The following is a 25,670-nucleotide window of genomic DNA, read 5'->3' on the forward strand; positions in this document are numbered from 1 at the left end:
ACTGGTAAATCGATAGACTGACCCCTCTCTGACAACCTCTCATTCAAAAGTGGTGATTTCTGGCTCAAAACAAACATCATGGCTATGGCTAACATGCTAAATTCAAGGCTTTAAAAAGGCGGTCAACAAACCAATGGGCGACGTCACGGTGGCTACATCCATCATTTATACCATTTATGATTGACTGATGTTGCCAGTTTTATAATCCTAATGATCGGTTAATGTACAAAACACTTCTTACTATCATACTTTTAAACGTTTATTTGATACTCAAATGACTAAATTTACAGTGTATTGTTTTAGAATAACATTCAATATGCAAAAACAAAGTCTTACAAAATAATCGGCATGTGGTAAAGCTTGCATATTCCATTACATTTTTTTAGTTGCAATACCATTCACTTCAAGACTTCCGGGTCTGGTATCTATAAAATTAATTTGGCAAACACCGTTTTTGTATGTCATGCTCTTGCAAGCTGCAGTAACATTTGATGTATTTGAAAGTAAGTGCAAAGATCTGTTCAGAATTTTTTTTTTGTGACAAACAGGTGGTGGCATTGCAGTCCTTGTTTTATGTACATTTGGAGCTTGTAAGTTAACATTCAGTATTTTCGAAGAACAGAAAAAGAAACCAAAAAAGCCTCTCAACTTGAGTCGATATATTTACATAAACCCTTTGTTCCCTTTGTTTTCAGACGGACAAGTAATGTCATCTTATCAAATTTTATGTATGTGAGTCCATTGACTTCTGCTGTGAGGAGACTTTCTTTTAGTTGTAGCCCAAAAAAAAGTTAAATTATGTCCCAACAACTGTGATAATGTTTGAAACTTGTAAGTAGGTTTTATTTCCTTGTGAATACCCGACACTAAATGGATAAAAAGAGCTTTTATCTGCTTTTCCACTTATAGCACTCTGAACTACATGTAAATGGGGAGTTTCTATTCATATGTTTGTCTGAAATAGCATTTGTTAAACTCAGCTCTAAATATTTCACCTCCTAAAACTACAAACTGTTTTTTACTGTACGCAATATAATCTATAGCACCTACAGTAACATTTTCACGTAATAACTACAGTCTAAAGGCCGGGGTCTCAGTTACAATAATTAAAGGTTTGTGCTTTCAAGACATTCCCTGTATCGAAAAAGCAAAGGGCTGTGATACTTTATCACAGCCACAGGGAGGCACTGTGGGCCCATCAAAACACAGATCCCCAGCACTGATAAGGCAACATACTGTACATTACCACAGGGTATGAGGACTTGAGGTAATGGGCAACCACACCTGTAACACCTTTCAAAGTAAAATGATCTCTCTCTAAGGTTCGGGTGTATATTTTTTGGGGTATAAAACCATTTCCACAACGAATTCTATACATCCAAAAAGATCAAATTATATTTCAAACCTTTACAGCCCTCAGGAGAATACCTGAAAGGTAACTAAAGGATTCCAAACACAACTAACCCAGCTCTTTTTTGTGACAGAACTCTATCTAGGAATTTGAAATTTAAAAGTTCATTAAGTCTGTTCTGGTCCTTTCTTTCCCTTTGAAAATGCATCTTTTAAGTGGAAGACGTTTGATTGTAGAAGGGGCAATAAGGCGGCAGAGCCCCTCACAAGCTCAAGTCAATGATGATGTGCTCAAAGATCTGTGTGTTTCCCTTGAAGCTAGATGTGAAGATGAAGTCCCTGCGGTCAGTAGAAACCACAGTGAAGGAGCGTGGTGCCTGAATGTAAACCTCCTTGAAGCGGTCAAAGAGTTTCTTCTCATCATCCCACAGGTAGATCTGCGAGAAGGTGTAATCGCTTCCCAAGGCCAGGTAGTAACGTTCTTTGAAAGAGAACGGCTGAAGAATCATCGAACCCCTTGAGGGCAATGCCTGGATCTCTGCAAACTGTTTGGCACCCCAACGTAGAACTTTGGAGTCACCAATATAGCGTGTCATAGCCAGGTAAAGTTCCTCCTTGATCCGGAAGTGCTTTACAGCTACAACATCCTCCATGTTGGGGATCTCACCCTGCAGGACAAACTTCTGGTTGCTCCGGCTCCACTGGTAGATCACAGGCACCTGTGAACGGCTTGCCAAGACAAGGTGGGCCTTCCCATCCAAGTCCAAGAACTCTGCATCTGTGTCACGGTACCATTCATGCAAAGACTGGTACGAATAAAAGCCCTTATCGTTCCACTTGTAGAGGGTTGACAGGCCAGCTTTCGAGCTGTCGGCAATCACAAAGAACCATTCAGACCCTATCTGGAATGCCTCGATGTCATTGGGCTTGGAGATCTTGGACACCTCAATTTCCTGGAACTTGCTGAACCTGCTTTGGTCCTCATCAAACTTGTAGATGTGGGAACCACCAAAGAGCTGAGCCACAATGACAAACACTTGGTCCAGGATGACAACTGACTTGCACCCAACAATGGACTGACCTGGAGAGCAGGAAGGGAAGAAACGTCAGATTTTAACTCATTCAGGGTATTCTGAGACAGTTTTTTCAGGCATTGCCGTACCTGTGATGTTATCGTAAGTCCTGAAGTTCATTTCTATGTGGTCCCATTGGAAAACCATACAGCTGTCTGTGCTGGGCGCAGCAATAGTCACATAGACATCATTCTTATAGCTGAATGTGTCAACAGACAGAGACTCTGACGCGACAGACTGATGGAGGACGAAATCTGTGGAAATGAAATTGAAAGCGATTTCACATTAAAAGAGTTAACACAGAGAACTACACTTTCCCTTTTTCTAAACACTTCTTTGGATGACTCTGTTGAGTTGCCTGATACTGATACCAGTTAGACCAGAGACAAGGCCAACTGGCTCAGGTGTTTCTCACCCGTTGAGGTGCACTCATTGTGCAGGCTGGTCATATCATTGAGGCGCTTGTCCTTCATGTCCTCCGGTCCGGCACACACGACATCCGACACTGTGGCATTGGTGTTCTTCAGCCACGTCATCAGCCACTTGGCACGGCAGTCGCACTCAAAGGCATTACCTCGAAGGTCCCTGCACAAGAGGAGTACTGTTTGTCATTGCAGAGAAACAAAACAGACAAGCTAGAAAGCACCTAAGAAGAAAAGAAAAGGTAATGGATGAAGATATTTCTTAACATAACGTGTCAATATAATGTCATGACAAACCTACAGTTCTATCAGTGAGTCCAAGTCGATGAAGATGTCCCTGGGCAAGGCTTTAATGTTGTTGTTTGCCAAAGACCTGGAAACAACAGCAGTGAATCAATACAGAAAGTAGCACCTATTAAGAATTTCGTATTTCAAGAAAAAAAAAAATCTGGTGTATTGTATATTCAATCTTCAACACATTTACCCTCAAGTAAACAGTCAACTATTTAGCATCATTTAGAATGAGCCACAATTGCTCTGTATTTAAATACATGTTAAGCACACAAATATGACAAAATAGAGATTTTGACAGTCTTTGTTTAGGAATTATTTTAAGATGGGTACATACAAGTGAGTCAAGTCCCTGAGTCCTCTGAAGGAATATTTGAATGTAGTCTCTAATTTGTTACTCTCAATGAACCTGTAAAAGATAAAGAAAATACACGTTAATTTTATTAAGCTTCTGGCATGGCTCGTCCCGAACTTGACAACATATTGTAAAAAAAAAAAAAACTCTTTTGTAAACAGTTTTTTTATTTGACTAATGACACGAATTAAATGTAGTGTTGCACCTGCTTTGAACATTAAAAGATCCTGTTTCTGCCAATAACGTGGGAAAGTGGTCAGGTCTCCCATTTCATTTAGGCCATGACAATCTCACAATAAATTAAAAATTGTATGAATATCATACCGAAAATGAACGTCTGCAATTATACAATATATAAGTTGAATCTGTCTTAATATACAATTATTATGTTATTTTATATTATACAATATATTATTATTATTGTTGACACCACAGACTGTATATTATATTACACTATTTTATACTATACTATTATAGTATATAATTTTAATTTGACCTTTTTATTAAATTTTTACGACTGACTTAGTATTCCGTCTCATACTACATTATAAACATATACATACTGTATTTAATTACCTTATACTTCATATCACACTGTATTATCTCATGCTGCTAAAATGTTGCTGCTATTACCCATACATGTCACTTTATCCCAGAACTGTCACTTGAACTTGTCACTTACTCCTACTTGTACAACAGCTTTATTTACCTCTTATCTTATTTTATTCATTTGATCTATTCTTATTTGACACTGTATTTACTTACTTGCTATTTGGTCTTTGTGCTGCTGCAACGGCCAAATGTCCCCACTGGGGATCTATAAAGGATTATCTAATCTCATTTTATCTGAACAGCAGTGAGACTACTGCCACGTCTATTGTAATGAGTCAAATTTGCTCAAATATTTGGTGTTTAAATGTTCTATTATATTGTTTTGTGCAAGGTTCAGGTCAGGATATGGGCAAATGCTCTAGAAAATTTAAATAATAATAATAATAAAATGTAGAAATTCAGTATTTTATAAATTAAGCTTGATGAATTAAACATTTTTAGATAAATTGTTTTACTAAGTTTCCGGTGAATCCAGCAACAATACTGATGAGGATTTGTTGTTCTTTTTAGTTTGTGGTTGTGGACAAATGAGTGAAGATTCTTTTCTGGTACAAGTTGAACCACTAGATGGTGTACGGTCAATACTTTCCTGCCTCATTCCCTTCCTGAACATCTAACCACATAACCTCATGCCGATAACATTTCAAAGCAGATTATTTGGTGTTGTTAGATTAAGACGAAAAGTTTATCCAGTTACAATTGATTCAATTAATGTCATGCAATCTGTTAAGTTATTACACTAATTCACTGAACACTTTGCGCCTCCTAAATAAAAAATAAAAAAAAACATGAAAGGAACTTACAGATACTCCAGATGTGGAAGGCCTGAGAATGCGTCATCCCTTACTGTTGTAAGAGAATTAGAATTCAGAAGTCTGAAAAGAAAAAGAAAATTCACATTCACAGGTTTTTACTGTTATGCCTCTGGCTAAAAATACATGGAACTTTTTCAGATTGTTATTTGCAAGTTCAAAACAAGTCAGTTCAGTCCAAAAATAGAGCCAACTGCTCTCAACCCGCTTCTTCATGTGAACACATATGCAATTAAGAGACGGAACGAGCTATTACATCACCATATTTTATGGCCTCTTTGGCATTTCAGCACACTGTGGTGCTGGGAAATGTCATGAAAAACACATCTGTGTGCAAAGATAGCATTTCCTGTCACACATAGGGAGTTATACACAGATACTTACATTGTACAACGATATAACCTCTCTTTTCTAAAGATGTACCACATGTGAAAATAGCACTTTTTAAGGGGGTTCGTTAAAAGAGGAAACATGAGGCTTTAGCAGCTCACGACAACATTTGTGTAGCGGTAAATCTTCATGTGTGTTAGAACTTTATATCTGCCACGCCTTTGTTTGCGCTGTCATCCCAGCTATCAGCATGCGTGGAACAAAGTAGATAAACGTCCTCTGGTAAATACAATATGGCATTATACTACACTGACAGCTCATGACTAAATTACAATTGTGTATGTCAGTGTCCAGCCCTTGTAAGAGCTTCCCTGCTCATTGCTTTTACATGCAGCAGATGGACTTAAAAGATACTGTTTTTGTGACATAGTAATGAATATCAGAGAGTTAGTTACTTCACATACCTGTACTTTAACAGAATATAAACCTTTGTTTCTTAAGGTTACATTATAAGTTTATTTTGTCTGTGTTTTGAGTTTTTTTTTGAGTGTGGTTCAGCTTTAGACGGTCAGATCTCTACCACAATTGGGCTATGCAGTCTGATGCATTTGGCATGTGTGAAACTTACATTAAAATATATATTTAAGCGTCAAATTTATAATAAGTTTCGAAGGCATTTGTCTCGACAGTTTTGGCTTCGTAGGGTTTTTTTTTTTTGCTACAGGGTAAGGGTGCAAGTAAACTGTTGTAATATAGAGGAATGACATGCAGTTAAAGCACTCTTACAGTAGCTGGAGAGATGGCATGTGAGCAAACATTGCCTCTTTGACCTCGGAAAAAGTCCCATTCACGATACTCCTGGAAGAAAGGAGCAAGAAAAATAAACATAAAGCAACCCCAGCAAATGAAATGATAGAAAGTGATCAATCACAGGAGGTTGACTGCATTGCTTTGCAAGATCAGCTCTAATTAAGATGGTGTACATTATAAGGGGACAAGTAGAATGCAACTTACTAAGGCTATATTGCTGCATATTATACATACGTGCATCGCCTTAGCTAACACATGACATAGAGAGGGTACTCACAAAGAATTGATGTCGTTGGGGGTAATCCTTGGGACATAGGAGGACCCTACGCAAATGATAGACTCCCTGGAGCAGCTGCATGTTGAAGGACATCGGAAAGCCTTCTTCAAATGAGCCGGTTGACATAGGAAGCAGAGCGACAAAGAAAACAATGCCCAAATCTTGAGAGTTGGCAGCATCTTTCTTGCCGGGCTTGCATGTGTGAGGTTTGCTGAGAGCGCCGATCGAGGCAGATGGCAGCGCGCGTTTCCACCCTGCACCATGAAATGCTGCACTGGCTCCCCCTGACATCAGCAAATCAGCTGCAGCTCCCCTCCGTCCACTTTCATTATTTATTAAGTCACGGCTCCGGTCGGAGAACTGTTGGTTAAATCCACCACGCAGCATACAACAAAAAAACACAACATGATTTGGCTGCCACGCATGTCGCGGTGACATGAACGTTTACATACAGTTAATGCTGCTTTGATGAAAAAACATGCAAACACGGCTATTTTTTTAAAATATATGTTATAGGCTATTTATCGCAATGTAGCTTCATTTTATGAGCAGAAACACCGCGTTTTCACGAATGTAAGGATTTCCAAAATAAAATTCCTAATGACGTCAGTTACACACATATACATTTTGTTGCATTTTTTGACGTAATTTCACGCATATGTCGCTCTTTTTCCTGGCAGTGCTTAACAAGATGTGTGTTGGAACCAAAGGCAGTACATGAAAGTGTCTTCGCGTAGCCACACCGTTTGTCAGAGACGTCAGGAGTTGATATATTGTCGCACAGGACAGTTTTACATACAGTCAGCTATACAGTCCCCCCTCCTCCATACAGAGGCTCTGAGAGGCGCATAACTGCAGCACCATGGACAGCGCCTCTGTGGCTGTCCACGCAGAGCTGCTCAGCTGGTACAGCTTTAGAACTGAATACAAAGAAAAGGTGTACAGAATCTGTGTTCATCAATGTGCTAGAATCACAAAGTGAAAGATGGGGGTATAATCTTTTCTATTCCACGTGAAAAAGTATAAAAACGTTTAAGCACATTAAAGAGGGCACTAAAGCCCCCTTACACATGATTGTATTATTATCATTATAATTCAAATTATTCTTCATAATAAATAATAATCAGAATGTTTAACACAGAATAGGGTAGGATTAAGACGCTATTTCATAACAATACCTGATTTAATTTTGTTTTTTATAATGGAGGCATGCATAAATGCTCAGCCCTGCTTATGTAACACCACAGTCCCATACCAGCCAGATTAAGATGGCAGCACTATAAAAAAAATTCAACTGTCAAAATAAATCATCTGTACACCAGTATATTTCCATCTCATGAAAACCTGATCATTCTGAAATCATCATGATGTACAGTACAAAAAGTGACTCATCTGGGATCACCTCATCCCCAATAACTTTAAGTCCCAGGCTGTGCTTGTTGGATATATTCGCAGATAATTGTACTCCATCTACAAAAGAGAAAGTAATGGTTGATCTAGGTTTGTTACAGGCGAGGCGTTCAATTGCGCTCTGTTGGAAAAGTGTGTGTGGCCCCGCTCTTGGCGGTTTGTTGAAAGAATTAACAGCAAGTTTGGCTCTTGAAAAAAAACTTACCTTTAAAGTGAGGAACACCCTCAGAGTTTGGTCATATTTGGGAGATATTTTTGGACTTTGTCAAAAATGGTGACATGAAAGAAGCATTGAAAGTGTGAGGCTAAGCAAAGGATATATACAGTACATCAACTAATTTTAGTGTGAGAAAATATGTCAACTTATATGTGTGCAGTTTCGGCAAATGTTTTAGTTTCAAGTATGCATGTGTTTTTTTCTTTTGTTTTTTTTGTTAACAGTATTAATGTTTGTTTTCTGCCATATGCTCTACTCGGGGAGAGTTTGTCTTTGTTTAAATATATTTTATTTGCACAATCTGTTAAACGTTAGGAAACTTTACGTTTCAACTTTAAGTTTCTTTGAATCTTTATTGACTGTGATGCTCTATTTCCCAGTTCGGTTTTCCTTTTTCTGTTTCAACTTTCCTATGAGCAAATTACTATTACACATGAAGCTTCCCCAGCCAACAGGTAGGTCCCCATACGCCAGCCAGGTGCGATGTCCCCTCCTGGAACCAGTCTGCTGTTTTGGTAACAGTTGTCCTGTCTGTGACGGTCCTTTAATCTACGGCCCTGTTTGCTCCTCTCTGGCCCTCCATCATCTCTGAACTCTACCTGGCAGCTGCTGAGAGCTCGGAGCAAAGGGCCATTTGTCATCCGGCAGCATCCCTGGGGGTACTTGGGCTGATGATTGAGTGTGTTGCGTGCGGATTCGGGAGGAATATGTTTAAAGGCAGTCTATTTTGGTGAGGAGAGAGGGAAGTAAACAATAGTTTGAGTTTAAGGGAAACAAGAGGCTGCGAGTGTCTTCTGCCATTTCAAAATTTTAACCAAGTACATGTTTTTTGGTTAGATAACATACTGTTGATATAAAGTGGCTTTTTTCCTAACAATATGTAAAGTGATTGTCTGGGTTTTCTTTTGGCAATGCTTCACTTGCTTGGACAGCTAGATTGCAAAAAACAGACAGTGACGCCCTGTGCAAGTCTCACAGATGCAGGGTTTTTCTGATTTAAACACTGCAGCAGATTTATCAATAGAGAGGGGGGGGGGGTGTTGCTTTAAAACTGTACAGCATATAAAAGTTGGTCTGACCCCCAACAGCCTCTCTGCAACATCAGAAAAAAGAAGGGGAAGCCTTGTGAACCTGTGAACGGGAATTGAAAAACACAATGACACAATGGTTTTTGACTCCTGTCTGGACAAGAATACAATTTGCCGAACTGTTAAGGCAGTTAAGAGGCAGCCAGCTATGTCTAAGATAACTAAATAGTGTCCCACAATCAAAATCAGCTAGTCAGCTCATGTTTGTCTTAATTCTGACTGAAGAAAACCAACAAAAGTGAGGGGAGAAGTACACAGTATAGCAGTGTTTTTCCACTATATTTTGTTAAGGGTTCAGTATAGCTTGGGAACAGTAAATGTGTGCTGACGCAGCACCCTTATCTATCTCACTCCAGCCCACTTTCAAAAGGCTGCTCGGCGGATTGGAGTCGGGATTCAGGGCTGCTTTACCATACAGTAAAAACATCCACATGTGCTGACTGTTTTTGCGCATGCACACCTGTGTTCAGCACAGATGCGGCATCGAACGTACTACAACATGCCGCAGCGTCTACTTCACATGCCGAAAGCTTTTCACAGAGCAATCCCTTCGATAATCGGCAGCAGATGAAGGGGAGGGCGCAGGAAGAACTTGGACGGTGCTGTATTGAAATAAAGATTAGTCATCAGTCAGTGAGGGTTTAGTTGGAGTCTATTTTTGCGCCTCAGGGCGAGAGCTGCCCTGCTTCCTAATGACTAAGGTTGGAGAGCAGACTGAATGAGACAAAAGATGTAGGAAAACCTCTCATATGTGCAAACATGGAGGAGACCTGTGTGATTAAAGATCAATCCCTCTGGTGAAGCCCTCACGGAGATGTACGCTGCGGCGCTCTGTAACAGCAAGATACATTATTACACTTAACTACATCTCTCTTAAATACTTAATGCTGCTTGCATAGCAGTGAACTTTCCCTTTACTAAACACAGGAGCGATCTATGTTTAGTGTGCGTCATTGATTATTTGTTTCAGAGGCAGAAAGTAAATGTCCAGAAGAGTAGGTTCAAATGGGAGTTAATGGCTCAGCATCATTCGTATCACGTTACAACACACTGCAGAAGACATAGCACAACATTTCACATTATATTCTGCTTTAAATCGATGAGTGGAAATGCTAATGTATTCCCAAAACACATTTCTAGCGGGGTAATTTATAGGATATTTCACCCCGTAACGGCACTTTGGAGGCGTAGGTGAAGAAAAATGACACAAAGGAAGTAAAGGCCGGTGTCAAGTGTAGTTCCATTTTTAGTCGTAAAGTTTCAACACATACAGAAAACAATGAGATAGTGGTGCAGACGCTTTGGCCTAACAAACATGTTTGTTTGTACTTAGCCTGTTAAAATGTTCTCATTTCAGCTCAGCCGCTTCTCCAGTCGTGTCCTCCTGTCCAGATGGAAGTACAGGGGAACTACTTTTCGCAGCATGTCCCTCTTTCTTAAGCGTCTTCAGGCACTTGTCAAGGCGTTTCATGCACAGAGTCACGTCTTCACGAGTGATCCCCACGGCCGAGGCGGCGTTGAGGTACGGACAGGGGTACGCCTCGGAGTGTGACATGAAGCCGCGGAAGGTGTGTCCGCTTATGGTCTGCTCCTTGCCCAGCGGTATCACCCTGAGTGTAAAATACAGTGATTTGGCTAAAGATAGAGCTATTCACAAAAAAACAAACAATATTTTAAAAATAATTACACTTTTATAAAGAGCAGGCAAATGATATGTTCTAAGCAGCACTCATATTCAATTTCTATACTAACTACAGACAAACAAACTCTATTTAAGCCAATAGAAAGTGTCCCAGGGCTCATTACTCTTTGCATCGGGAACTAGCTACTCTAAGGTGTGGAAAACGTTCAAGCTGTACTTACAGGCATCTTTCAAAAATTATCTCTCTTCAGTTACACAGTAAATTCTCCTATAAATGTCTACCTTCAACGAGCACCTCAATGTAAATGTAATGTTTTTAGGATTTCAGTATCAAATAAAGCAAACGATTATCTACAGATCAAGCAGACATGCAAAAACATTCAATCATTTGGTGACGTGCCAAGCCCTAATTCACTTCATTTTTTGCTCTGTTTTTGGTCTCCACCAATTTCTGAAGAAAATATTTGGGTAATAAAAGCTCCAAAATGTTCGCTGCGTTGTTCAGAAAGCCAAAACAATGACCTTACAGACGCATTTCTGTCCGTTTCTATGCCTTTATTAGAAAGAGAGGGAGCGAGAGTGGGGGATGACATGTATACCCCTTTCCCACCAAAATTAGTGCGTTGACGCAGGTTTTTCAGGCCCCGGGAAGACCCGCCAATAAATGCCGATTGCCTCTTTTCCCATTACCAGTGGAGTATACTCCTTTCAGCCTCTTCTCTGCTGCGTCGCCGTCTCACGTCACAAACGCGCCGAAAACAGGGGCGGACAATCCAAAGAAACTCCCTTACCTCGCTGTCTTGCCAGTGTTGCTGCATCTTGCAAGAAACAAAGAACAAATTCGCGTTTGTATGTTGTTCTTCTATTTGCACGGAACAGCGGTCGGAACTTCAATGCCAAATGAGGGTGGAGATTAGCGTGTCGACCTGGGTTTTGTGCTGCCATCAGTGCTGATCGGAGCCGAGGCGATAACTACCCGGGTCTACTGCGGAGTTATTTGACCCGTCTGAATGCCGATTGTAGCCTTTCCCACGAAGCAAAAGACCCGTCTGTTAGCGGGTTTTTTGACCAGTGGGAAAGGGGCTAAAGTTGGACTAAACTTGGGACATAAATCAGCATGATAACAACTAAGTATAATGACAAAAGCCATGTTTGAGAAAAATGTATTTGGCGTGTATTTTGATTTTTATAGTTTGCCTCATGTCCCATCTGTTAACATGGAGGAGGCGGGCTTTAGAGGGGGCGATAGAGAGGGTATGGCTTCACTTTTCGGGAGCTGTCATGTCGTCCATCTTTTTATACAGTCTATAGTTTGTCACAATGAGCTTAAATTTTAACTCCAGCACGAATTAGAGACACGAGACAGCGCTGTATTATCAACATTTCTGTGTTTTTAGAGGTGGATATTTCAAAGGAAAAACTGCTTTTCTTCTGAAGTGTCGCTGGTTTCCAAGTCTGCAGCACTGTAAACAATACACAAGCATCTAAAAATTTGGCTGGGTTTCACCTCTGTCAGCACAGCTTAGACTCACTTTAATGTGAAATCAATTACTGGCCAGCTATTAGGGCTACGTGTATGAGAGAGAGAGCATTATGGAAGAGAGATGCATTGTAATAAGATGTAGATCTGTTAATCTGCTCTGCTGGATAAGACAATAAGTCACTGCTGATGCGAAACAGCCCAACTCCCTCCCTTTGCTATATACTGTATGATATACTGCTATAAAGATGAGCGTGTGTCATTGAGGGATACGGAAGCGAATGGATCGCCACTGAGGTATGAAGACGAACAAAGAAAGAAAGAAATGATGGACGCAATTTCTTTTATGTTTTTCGAATGCAATTGAGCCACAACAAAACAGGCTCAACAGAATGACCCAAATAAATTATGTATTCTGGATATTTTAAATATTTAGGTCGGCCCCGTGCTGGTCCGAAACTACTGAAGGGAAATGGAAAAACAAAAGCAGCCCCCCCAACTTCAAATTCTACAACAAAAAAATGCTTCATATTGCTGAAACTTTTAGCGCCTTGCGGTTGTATGCCTCCGCCAACTAGTCAAGTTGAAGTTACATTTCTGTCTGTGTAAACTCTAGATTGGAGTTATTAAACAAAAGGTATTAAGTGTATGTATGTATGTGCTATCGCGACGTGTATAATTCCAGTGAATAGTTTCCAGTTAGAAATACCTTAAGTTCAATATTAGCAAGATCAAAGAGCTTGTTGTGGATTACCAGAGGAACAGGAGGCTGCCTATCCTGGTTGTCATCCAGTGACAGGAAGTGAAAAGGTTGGATTTATACAAGTACCTTTGGGTCTAAATCAATGAGAATTGGATTGGAGTGACAATATGAAGCATTATGCGTCACAGTGAAGTTGACCTTTTATCTTTTGGGTATTAAATGTCATCACTTCATCATTTTAAACCCATTAGAAATGTGCTTGAAATTTTGTCATTATTAGCGTATGAACTCTTGAGTTATGGCCACAAACGTGTTTTGTGAGGTCACAGTGACCTTGACCTTTGACCACCAAAATCTACTCAGCTCATCCTTGAGTCCAAGTAGACGTTTGTGCCAAATTTGAAGAAATTCCTTTGAGGCATTCCTGAGATATCGCGTTCACAAGAATGCGATGGACGTGTGATCACAGTGACCTTTGACCTCTGACCACCAAAATCTAAATCACATCATTCTTGATTCTGAGAGGACGTTTGTGCCAACTTTTATCATTGTTGAGTTATAACCAGAGATGCGTTTTGTGAGGTCACAGTGACCTTGACCTTTGACCTTTCAGCACCAAACTCTAAATCAGTTGGCTCCAAGTGAACAGTTGTGCAAAATTTGAAGACATTCCCTCAAGGCGTTTCTGAGATATTGTGCTCACAAGAATGGGACAGACGGACGGCCAGACGGACGAGCCGAAAACATAATGCCTCTGTCCACGGCTGCCTCCGGCGCCGAGGCAGAAAAATGGCAACCAGGGCTGTCAAATCTCTCCCAGCAGAGACAACATCCCTCTGTGGATGGTAATGGAAGCATCCAGATAACTTAGGAGATGTCCCTGATAGGATGGGCGGTCTAATCAACTAGAGTAGTTCCCGCTCCGCCATATTCAGCAGATCCATCTGGCTGATTGCTGGGCATTTTGTTTGGCCACTCACAGCTCATCCTTTCATTTTCTAAAGGACGCAGACGAGCCTATTTTTTATACTGCCCTGACACGTTGACTCACACACACGCACACACGCCCACACCCTTTTATTTTTCATACCTGGCTCCCGACACCTGCCGGGTGAACAACATGGAGCCCAGCTGAGTCACCGCCTTGTCGCTGTCGGCCTGGAGCCCATCCAGAGACATGGCTGGAGGAGAAAGATGCCACGCCCAAAACACACACACACACAATGATTATGAATTTCAATTTAAACATCCCCCCCAGAAGTCTCAGTCTTTGAACCTGTACATTGAGCTTACCCAGAGATATGGGGTTATGTGGGGTGTGAAGCAACCGTTCCCCGTGTGCAGAGGCCAGACTCTTCAGCTCCTGAGCCAGCAACAAATAGATCTCCTGCAGGACATGCAGACACAGAGAAGAGGCATGGAGAGACAGAAGTAGAGGGAGCGGGGGCCTTACGATAGAGCTATAAATAGCAGCACAATTCTCCTTTTACATTCTGCCACAGCCTTATTTTAGCAGCAGCAGCAGCCTCGGTTTTATTGCTTATCAAGCAAATCCGCAAGCAAGCCGGTCCACGTCTAAACCCCTCCCTTCCCCCCTTTTTCCTGCTTTTCCTAGTGAGACTGTGTTTCCCCTCCAAGCTACTTTCTTTCCATCTCCTGCAAGGATCTTAACTCAGGTCTCACATCCACCTCTGGGATCAATTAGAGACGCAGGAGAGGAGGAACACATGCTTTTATCTCGACGCTTTAACATCCACGTGTTTAAAATATGCTGACAAAGAGTGTTTAGTTCAGTCGTAAAGCAGCGTGTGCATCAGAGCAAAGGCTGGACGCAGATGTTTTTCACGCAAAGAGCAGGTGGGAAAGCAGCAAAACTACAAATCCCAGTGTTTCGGTTGCAGGTTATTCCCCTGTGAATGTGCTAAGCGTCGCACATTACAGCCTCTGCTTTCTGGAACAGTGGGAGTGTGTCAGCGTATCGTGCTGACTCATACTTTCCTAATTTGAAAACATCTTAAAAAGGAAAGTGTTTTCACTGTCATGAGAACACAAACAGCCTTACAATGATGTCAAGTGTCGCCAAGTGTCCCTTGTTCCCTTCGAACAAAGGGCGCCTTCTTCATCCTCGGAGGAGGAGGGGGCAAACAATACGAGCGTGTGCAAGAAAAACACACATTATCTGCTGGTTCTTTCGCAATATCTGAAGCTGTAAATGAATCTGTGCGGATGAAATGTCTGAATTATTTAAAGCTTTTCACCCCCGGGGAGATGCGAGAAAATCACTCAGTTCTGCAGACAATATGGAAAACTGGTCTTTTGCATGAATTATGCATCGTTTGGACAGGGAGAAATCAATACGCAGTGATGGCGTCGGGTCATGTGAGAGGCCAGAGGAGTTACCTACATGTATATTTCTGCTGCTGCACAGTTGGTTTTAGGTTAATGGCATGTGTAGCATTGTCTTTTATTTCCTAGTTAGAGTGTCGGTTTTAAATTTAGGTCCAATTTCTTCTCCCACAAATGTATTTTAAAAGGATTTCACAAAAATCCTCACAAAGAGTTGTTCATTCCTGCTTCTTTCCAAGCTCTGAGAATCAACAGACGCAGATACAGTCCAGCACATTTACAGTACATTTATGGTACAGCAGCTGTGTGAGGTGGGAGAATGCTGCAGTGCCGACCATTTGAAGAGGGGTACTGCTGCATTGTGAGCAACTCGGCTTTAAAGCGAGGAGCCACCAGGGGATGTTTTCAAAAACTTCTGGATCAATTCTATCTCGCTTTAACATAACCCTCCCTCCACGGAGCTCCCTTCTCAGTCCGAATGCAGGTAAACAAAGAGCTGTGCACACGCAGTCATGACATGTGACGCACTGCAATTCAATACGACTTATGTAAGCTGGGTTTTTTAAGGCCTTCAGGGGAAAGATGTTGACAGAGCATGCATAGAAACATATTTCAGGCTGACATTGCCGTGTTCTTTGCAGAGTTTTTATGCAAATATATCAACATATTTCACCTTGTAAGGGGGCGTACTGCATGTGTGCTCTCACCTTTCTCTCAGAGAGGAGTTTCTTGTAGCCGCTGGCTCCCAGAGTGAGGAGGGTAATGAGGACGTCGAGGGAAGGTGAGGCGGATGCTCGACCTGGACAGAGAGGGCCAAGAGGTGACTTTCCTGAGCAGCTTTAGAAGCTGAAAAGAGTCTGCTGGGTGCAAACCGAGCCACTACTTACTGCCTACGCATGAAATGAAACTGAAAGCAAGTAGTCATGGATAAAGGCTAAACTGATTTAAGTCTAATTACATATAGATATATATATTTGTTATGTTATAGCCAAAGCCTATTGCAGATGATTCTTTTGTGCCACTGAGCTCCACTGTTGTCCACAAAAAGCACACCATTCTGCCACACTGTTTCTCTGTGACGCGTTCCTTTACTAGGATTATAACAGGCACTGTAGTTTATTTTCAGCCAATCCCACATACACTGCATCAATACTGAATCGTATCACATCTGCCACAATAAATACTCCTTATAAAGTTCACTTGCTTTTCTAGTTTGAGCAACATTTTGCTAAAAAGTCCAGGTGAAAAGCTGTTTTTGAAGCCTTGTTTTAAACATCTTTACTATGTATAAAGGCCTTTTTGCTTAGAGAAACAGAGATATTGGAAGGTTTTGAGAAAGCTTTGTTGGTTTTGATTTATTGACATCGAAGTTGTAATCTCGAAGATCTCCGTTTCATTCTATTTGGCGGCACCTTATGGCGTTAAATGGTAACTGCGTGAGCACACTTCCAACCAGTCGTCCACGGTTGGCTCTGGTTGTAGCTCTTGATTTTCCTCGTTGACGGTCGCTTGAGCGTCAAATTTGTTTCTTTTTCTTTGGATTTTCACTTATTTTTGAAGTTGTATCTGTAGTCATCCACATTTTCTTTGTTTGTTCAGCCATAGTAGATTACTGTTTACTCGCAACACTTGCAGAGACCGGAAAAGCAGCCGCTTAGCTCCGACTACCCTCTCTGGCAGACCAACCACTGCTGGGTGATGGAAAACGCGTCACTAACATAGGCTCAGTCACTATTGTGTGACCTCATTCAGCAATAGATAGTGACTTAACAGACATTTATCTACATGACAATCTTCCAGATAATTAATTTAACATCAAAGTAGAAAACTGCCATAGGATGGAAAAGGTTACTTTTTCTTTGAATCTACAGTTGAATATATTCTTATCACACTGGGATAATGGGTGCTATATGTCAAACCTTTAACACCTGATTTTGTTAAGATATTGAATGGAAGGACTAACTCAAGGAATATTAGGAATAAGGCTGAGACTCGAATATTGTTAGAAGATACTTTTTTTCTGTATTTTATTTTATTTTCCTCTCATCTGGAGATGATAATGCACCATAATCTTGTATGTCTATATACCTAATTTGTCTCATTGCCTATGGATGCAATCGCATTGTACTCTGGAACAATAAAAAAAAAAGAAAAGAAAATTGCCTCATCCTTTTATTATAATTTCCCTCATTTAAGGCCATGCTGTATACCCGCACAGCTTTTATTTTTAAAGCTGCTTTGTGTTAAGAAGCAAATAGAAAATAAACCCTGATCAGAGCCAGAAATTTGGCTAATTTGGAATGTAAAAAAATAGTTTTTTTAGAAAATAAAGGTCAGATATAATCCTAAAAATAAAGTTTCTTAATCCTTTTAGGATGAGACTCGAAATGGTTTATCTTTTTAATACTTTATTTTCATGCATTACAGGTTAATTGCTGATGTTTGTGGATGTAAAGTGCTTAACTCAGTAAGCATTATAGCATATATTTGTACTTATAAAAGCATTTAATATATATGATAATGTATGTACATGAATCTGCATCCACTTATGTGCTATTTTTTTTAGTTACCTGCATGATTATACTTTACATAGCTGTACTGCTGTTAGTACTTGCCTGGGTACATCTTGCTTATCTCCTGTATGAAGGACTCATCAAAACCTGCGATGATGGCGCCACCTACTGGAACCATGAAGTTCTTGTCTAAGCTCTGAACAAAGGCATCGATTCTTCCAACACGAGCTCCCTGATTGAAGAAAAATATGAGCATAACTAAACCTACATATAATGACAGTAGATAATGTGTATTCATAAGTGTTACATGCAATTATTGTACAAGTTAGGTAAAGAGTGGGACTTACCTGCTGTATAAGGTGCATGCATTTGGATGACTGTACTCCATAAGCATTGTTAACTATGTGGGGAATTTTATATTTGGCGCACATAGCGGCCAGCTCCTCAAGCCTACAAGACAACACAATGAATCACAAACTTCATATAATCCTGACTTGTATTTATAAATCAACTACTGTGACATTCAGAAAAGTGTAGGGGCTAATTTTACCTGTCGGGGACCCGCGGGGCAAAGCAGGACGTTGTTGAGTGCACACACAGGATGTTCTCGGATCCGAGCTCCTCGATTTTGCGCTCGACTGCTTCCAAGTCTGTCCGCAACTCATCGCCCTCGAGAACGTTCTCCACCACCACCGGTTCAAAGCCTAAGAAGACAGTCACAAACGTTAAGAGATTAAATCTGTCATCAAAAATGCTATTGAATATGCAAAATTTCTGTATCTTTGAGCATCAAAAACTACTTAGGTCTGTGACAAGGATCTTAGGGTGACAGGATATCGGATGTCATTTTCACCTGCTGTGATCATGGCTTTGAAACAGGACTTCTGGTCGATGCGGGGCCAAATGATGTAGCGAGCCTTTGGTCTCCGGTGACGAAGGGTCAGGAAGCACAGAGTCAAGCTCATTCCTGTCGCCATGGGAACTACAAAGCAGCTGGCCACACTCCGGACACCTGTAGCCAAAAGACACAGAGCGGGCTTATTTTTTGACCATTTACACCAACAACTATTTACGTCACTAAATGTACACATTCAGCCTTGTTGACTCTTCACAAGGACTAATACTGCCAGTGAAAACATTTGTATTGAGTGTTAAGCTTTCCAAAGTTTGACAAAAATAACTGATCAGAACACATATGGGATTTAACTCCAGGGGCCTCATGTACAAAGGGTGCGTACGCACAAAAAGGTGGCGCTCTTTTTCACGGCAAAGTTCAGATGTATCAAGAGTGAAATGATCGTGGAAATGTGCGGTGCCTCACGCCAACTTCATGGCTGGCGTACGCATGTTTCTACAGCTGTTGATCCTTTGGCGACACTTAGAGGTGATGCTGGGAAATGTGAAAACAAGTAGTCCTCAGAGTGATGTGCACTTCAGAGACACATGAACAATTAACACTGATGAAGGATTTACTGGCACATGATGACAACTGGCTCATCAGCCGCTTTAGGTTCCCGAGAGGCAATCCTCCTGGAACTGTGCGCAGAGCTGCGGCCGGCCTTGGAGCGCAACACAGCGGGGAGCCATGCGCTGCCTGTGCCCATACAGGTGCTGACCACACTGGGGTTCCTAGCAACCGGGACATTCCAGAGGGAGCTGGCCGACCGACCGGGACTGTGCCAGTCGACCCTGAGCCGAGCCATGCCAGCCGTGTGGGACGGATTTATCCGCATGTCAGCCAGGTGTATCAAATTCCCATACAATGCAGCTGAACAGGTCAACATTAAAGCGCAATTTGCAGCGAGAGCCGATTTTCCTAATGTAATGGGAGCTATCGACTGCACACACATTGCTATAAAAGCACCATCACATGATGATTTTTATATGTTAACAGGGAACATTTTAATTTGATCATCAACATTGTGGCGAGGTGGCCTGGTTCAACGCACGATTCATACATTCTGAGTAACAGCATGGTTGGGAACAGACTACAAGCTGGCACTGTGCGCGATGGGTGGCTTCTTGGTGAGTACATTTATTTGTGTAATTGTCCTAATATTAATCCCTGTGATGCTCATTGAGCATGTGTGCCCCCAAATTCTATCCCGTCTTCACAGCATCATTACTAGTCAGTGGTTAAAGTTAGTGACGTTTTTTGCTGGTTAAACTACAGCTTAAGATCTTTCTAACAAGCCCCTGATTGAAAGTACTTAATAACCCTGTGCGTAAAGTGTGCAATGTCTTAATCAGCCTCACCTTTTACGCATTTTACGCATGAACCTCTATCTTATAGGGCTGTGAGCAGGCTACTGTATGAACACACATTTGTTGTGAGTTACACAAATACATAGGTATTTACCTTGGGGGTAATCAGAGTCACCCACATGTGCTCCCACCACCCCTGGGAGAGCAGTGTCACCCACAATTGCGGCGACTCTCTGTTCAAACAGAGTGGGCCCCTCTTCTCCTGTCCCCCCGCCTGTTTTGGCCGCACTTTGGCTGTGGGCAGCCATCCTCCGCCTCACATCCACCTTGATGTCAGACAACTTTTTCTTCAACTCTGCTTGTGTGCGCTTCTCTGACCCCACAGCTTTGACAGCCTCACACACACTATCCCACTCACTCCTCTTGCGTTTGCTGCTCATGCCGGAGGACAGCGTGCCAAAGAGCACATTTTTGCGCACCTCTACTTCAGCGAGTAGTGCCTCCAATTCGCTTTTCGTGAAATTCTTTTTTTCCCCCGTCTCACTCATTCTTTTTCAATTTTCTGATTCGTGCAGAGAGGGGAATCTCAGGTGCAGGGCTCATTTAAATATGATTTGCGTATTTAAATGGGGGCGTGGAAAGGGAGGGGTCGGGTACTCCAACATGTGCGCTCAATTCCACGTTGATTGGGATGTAAAAAGGAAATGTGCGCACAGATTCATACATCTGGATATTTTTGTGCGTACGACGTTTTCTGGATTTGAGCGTACGCCATGTTTCAGTAGGAAATCCACGCAAGTCTTTGTACATGAGGCCCCAGGTATGGGGTTTGACAGACGTGGGTGTTTAGGAAGGGTCTTGTGAAACCCTGAAACCCCATGAAATTAAGGGATAATGTACAGTGAGCAGGTTGTTATCGAGGAATGGATCGAGGGTGAGCCGGACTTGTCGCTTATTACATGGCAACCTCCATAGGAAATCAATCATTTGACACATAGTGTTGATGTGGAAATGATTTTATTAATTTAAAAATTAATAATTATTCTGTTTAAAAATGGTCCGTTACACTCACAGTGAAAGCTGCGTCCATAGCAACGGTTAACACCTGCCTTCTTAAAATGAGCTAAGCTAGCTGTTTTCACTTGCATTAAAAGGAACCGCAGGAATCAGGCCCTGATTGAGGTTTTCTGTCTCATAACTGTTGACGTTTTCTTTTCCATTCACCATGTTAAAACACCCCTGTATCCCGTACTGTGTTCAGTTTAATGTTTACTTCATGTGCCGTCTTCAGTTTTGTAGATCTCTCCGTCTCTGTCGTAGTCTACAGTTTTTGCATCGTTTGACCTTAATTGCTTTCTCTCCGCTGTTTTCTTCTCTTTTCTTCCGTCTGTAAACACACGTCAAATTCACCGGACATCTTTCAGTGGATTGATATGATTACAGTTTGTCCTCCCGATTGTGTGATTAGAGCCGCATCCCTAGCAACGGTCAGTTATCAAGAAATAACAGACCTCGGAATGCCGTAATTAACCAATCAGAATCAAGTATTTAATACAGTCGTGTAATAATAATTAACAATTTTTGGACCATCAACCCACAACAACTCTGGTCCACCACGTTTCTGCGTAATAAGACTTTAATTTAACAAAATATTCTTGTTGACTTAAGGGAGCAACTCTGAAAAAAAACTATCAGTCAAAGCTGGTGTTCTCTGTAATCGATAAAAGCAATAATATTTGAAATTGGCGCCATAGCTGTGGAGAACGTTGGACAAACAGCTCGTGGTTTCGCCCATTCTACATTCCTACAACACCCAGCGTGCATTGCGCCCCTCCCTCTGAAAGGAACGGCCCAGCGAGAGACGCTGGAGTGAAATACTACCGTTTCTCTGCAGGCAGAGCGGTAAAGAATCTGATACACGACAAGAATATACCGGCAGATCGTCTGAAAAATCTTCAGGTCTGCATTTAACATTTCAAACCTGACGATTTTCAACAAGACATGACATCAGAGGCGGGCGTCCTAGATTGAGGAAGTGTAGTTGTTGTTGCGAGCTCCCTGGCCTACACAAGATGACAGGTTTTAGGTAGCCTGGTGGAGGTTTTCCAGGGCCCATTGGAGAAGCGGATAGCGTCCTCCAAAGGCAGAGAGCAAAACTGCATTTTTTTCAACTATAATGGCATTAGCTCCCCATAATAGCATGATAGGACTGAGGTTGAAAATCGGGTAACTGGCCCTTTAAGGGAGCCTTTGCATGAATTTCCAAATGTTTTTATTATTATTATTCTAACACAGTGTGAAGGATCCTTATGCATCCATACAAAAGACTTAGAGTCAGGACACAAGTCAATAAAGTCAGGATTGTGATATGCACAACATTATCGTGCAATACTACATGTGAAACCCTGTTACATTTTTTGTTTTATTTTCAAGCCACAGCACATTTTTGACCACTTTATTTGGCACAAATATTGAATGTTTCAGTAAATTATAAAAGTAGTTGAATGATAAGTTAAACGTACCTGACAGCTTTAAAATGTCCAACACAACTGAATTGGTGAGCTTGTTAAGCAGACTGGATCCTGCAGCTTTGGGCTGAATGGCAGCAATGTCACCTGACCGACCAATGCCATGGATCAACCTACATGAAACAGCTGAACGTCACAACAGGAAACATTGAAGTCGTCATGATTTGTGTGCTTATTTAGTTTTGGGGTTTATTTTGTATGTAAAGCGAAAAAAGGACATTGAGGTTGATCATTTTCTGGGTCAAACTACTGTTTCCAAGGGCAACATTTAAAGAGCTTTTACAACCAAATACAACTTATAGTACTCCATTCAAACATTTTAAAGTTATTGTCAAACCTGTAATGTCGCCTCGCTACAAGGCTGGACGCCACTCTGCCTTCCCTCTCTCCTACACCACAGTTTCCAAGGAAGTTATTGCTGTCCATCACAGCCAGCTCATTCAGGAAGAGCTCTATTGTGCTCTCACTCCACCCCTCCTCCGGACACTTCCCCTGCAACATATACAACATTAAAAAATGGATCAATCTGCAGTGAGCTTGTTGCGAAAAATAAAGGCAGTTTTAGACGTTACCTGCTCCAGTAAGTGTCTGATGAGCTGCTCATGGCTTCTTCGCGCCTGGCTGCCTTGTCGGATGTAGGAGGATGAGACGATCTTCTCACTCAGGCTAAAGTTTTCACCGTTCATCTCTGTCAAAGTAACATGTTAGCATTAGCTGAAACTCAGGTATATATGGTAATATTTCAAAAATATCGTCCTTGTTAATGTGTTGTTTGAAGAGTAGCCTGAAACTTTAGAGGGTAAGTAGGCTATTTATAAAAATAACAGACTTAAGATCCCTTCACAGGAGGCATCAAGCATATAGGGGTTTAGTTTAATTTGTCAGCAGTCTATTTATTAGGGTTAAAAGACCCCCTCTAATGAAAATCAAGTGTTTAACCTTGTAAACATCTCCATGTGGTGTTTTTCATGTGCTACAACATCAGCAGTCATCTCCATGGCTGGGCCTGTCTGCTTTTAATCTGCAGTGTACCAAGGACAGGCTGAACGACACGTTTTCAGATTGGCAGGTTTGAGACGTCACAAACCTAAGGAGCCAATCCTGTTAATGGATGGGGTTACGCTATGCATATCATTATGTGTAACCTAACCACTTCAGCAGCGCGAGCGAGCAGCATTTCAAGCTTGCTAAAGTTTAACAAGTTGCCACTTAATGGGGGGGCGATCGGGCGGCAGTTGGATATATGCATAGTGGGCGGGGACTATGCAAATTGTGGAATTTTTAATGAGGGAGAAGGAGGAGATGCCTTCGGAGGATTTTTACAAGGTCATTAAACGCATTTTGCAGAAAAAAAACTGACACAATGTATTATTTCAAGCAGAGCATTTTATATGTCTTAAAACATGACTGGAATTGGTCAAAAAAAATTATATTTTAAAAATAGCAACTATTTCAAAATTAATTGTTACTGTGGGACAAGTCAGAATTTGAGCGGGAATGCTAATTTTTGCATTTTATATTCACTGAACAAATATAGGATTTATGATGATGCTTTGATTTTGGCATTTACGTCCCTTTTTGGGGGAACTACTGAAGCACCAAAAAGTTTTTTGGGTTTTTTTTTGCGCCTGGCCATATTAAGATTTGGATTATACTTTAGTTAATTGCTCAGCCCCAATTAAATTAAACTTGCTGTACAGTGTATGGAACCCTCTATGGCACGATATTGCCTCTGGACACAACCAATTGAATTTGTCACATGACTCTCAGGAGGCCATGCTGAATCCCTTTCTTGCAGACTTTCTCGCAAGGATCAGCTCAGCCATTTCTCGACACAAAATAACGTCTTTTCCTGTAATGTATTTTATTTGCTAATTAAGTAATGAAACGTATTAAAATGCAAATGTTTCCTTGAGGCATCCCCGTACCATTATAGATTCACCATGACATTTTGGTTTTGTTTATTTATACTGTTCAAAAGCATTCCAATCATCATAATTTTTTTTTAATCTCAACAATGTAATGCTTAGACTCTTTGACACATTCATTCCAACAGGTTATTCCACACTAGTACAATGTTGCCTGCACATTTTAAATGGCATGCATTGTAACCTGTTGAGGCTATTGAGTATTTTCCATGCGTTTCTAATAAAGTTTGGTCAAATTTGAAACAATAACTAATTTATTTCATTACTTACCATGATGGTACAGTGTTGCCTCAAGGCAACTCACCCCAAAAAGTACCCCCTAAAAAATGATTTCTTGAAAAATGTATTTCTAACTTTTTTAATAAAGTTTATCTGATCTATTTTATGACAAAAAACACAATCCAAAAATTCCCCATCTGGCATCATAATGCGTAGCATTGAGGGTAAAAAGATTTCATACTTAAGTTTCAGAAATAATCTGACTTGTTACAGAAACACAGGAGCAGGGGTATTCATCTTCTCTTAACAAAAACATGTTTCGTTAAATCCATTGCGAGTCGTTGTCAATACTACTATGATACCTGGGCCATGACACTGTAAAATACATGTTTAATCTCACTTAAACCTTGATAAATACACGTATACAAGTTAAGTTTCTGTCTGCTGTGATAACTTTGGTTTGACAGCAAAGCCTCAAAGACAACATATCAACCAGGAAACGTTGTGTTGTGCCAGTCCAGGATCGACTCCATACTAACAACAAAAGTTGTTACCTTAAGTTATTTACCTTGGCAGGAGGGCTGCTAGCAGCTCTGCTAAGCTATGCTAATACGCGAAGAGCGAGACATACACCTCCAACAAGGTCGCTTTAGGAGATGACAGTTATTATATCTTCTTACCTTGCAGCTTTTCTGAGAGCCTCGGCGTGCTTCAATCCGTCAAACCGCGTCCAAGTTATACACGGGCATGAAAACAGTCAGGAAGTAAAGGCAGCATGGATGCAGATTCACTGAACACGCTACGTCACGAGGTCACATGACGCATGAGAATTGGTCATGTGACCAGGACTGTCAGTTTATAATTCACCGTTTAAGTCACACTTTAACCGTGAAAAGTAAGATTTTTACCGATTTATTTGTAATTAAATTAGATTTTTTTAGAATATAAACTGCTGCAACAATAAATAAACCTTCGATTGAACATAAATTTAAAATTGCTGAGCCAATATCCAATTTTTCAAAATGTTGCCAGATACCAATGGCAGAAATGAATGAATGA

The 25,670-nt window shown here is 41.1% G+C and overlaps 2 protein-coding genes across 2 annotated transcripts; both read right to left on the reverse strand.

The window, feature by feature from the left end:
- Nucleotides 1-243: 243 nt before the first annotated feature.
- Nucleotides 244-6,526, reverse strand: lgi2a (leucine-rich repeat LGI family, member 2a). Its single transcript, XM_069672773.1, has 8 exons — nucleotides 6,333-6,526; nucleotides 6,032-6,103; nucleotides 4,907-4,978; nucleotides 3,474-3,545; nucleotides 3,147-3,218; nucleotides 2,839-3,008; nucleotides 2,513-2,677; nucleotides 244-2,431 (listed from the first exon to the last, which is right to left on the reverse strand). Exons 1-8 carry the CDS (start codon nucleotides 6,509-6,511, stop codon nucleotides 1,614-1,616), a joined length of 1,620 nt encoding a protein of 539 aa, XP_069528874.1. The 5' UTR covers nucleotides 6,512-6,526; the 3' UTR covers nucleotides 244-1,613.
- Nucleotides 6,527-10,226: 3,700 nt separating this feature from the next.
- On the reverse strand, nucleotides 10,227-25,379 carry sepsecs (Sep (O-phosphoserine) tRNA:Sec (selenocysteine) tRNA synthase). The gene is made up of 12 exons (XM_069672324.1): nucleotides 25,292-25,379; nucleotides 23,037-23,152; nucleotides 22,802-22,956; nucleotides 22,459-22,577; nucleotides 18,585-18,743; nucleotides 18,282-18,435; nucleotides 18,079-18,181; nucleotides 17,834-17,963; nucleotides 15,926-16,017; nucleotides 14,166-14,259; nucleotides 13,963-14,053; nucleotides 10,227-10,657 (listed from the first exon to the last, which is right to left on the reverse strand). Exons 2-12 carry the CDS (start codon nucleotides 23,148-23,150, stop codon nucleotides 10,396-10,398), a joined length of 1,473 nt encoding a protein of 490 aa, XP_069528425.1. The 5' UTR covers nucleotides 23,151-23,152; nucleotides 25,292-25,379; the 3' UTR covers nucleotides 10,227-10,395.
- Nucleotides 25,380-25,670: the final 291 nt, after the last annotated feature.

Source organism: Semicossyphus pulcher, unplaced genomic scaffold, assembly GCF_022749685.1.
Source record: "Semicossyphus pulcher isolate SPU_LCO1_2020_fin unplaced genomic scaffold, fSemPul1.0.p SCAF_21, whole genome shotgun sequence".
Classification (NCBI taxonomy): domain Eukaryota; kingdom Metazoa; phylum Chordata; class Actinopteri; order Labriformes; family Labridae; genus Semicossyphus; species Semicossyphus pulcher.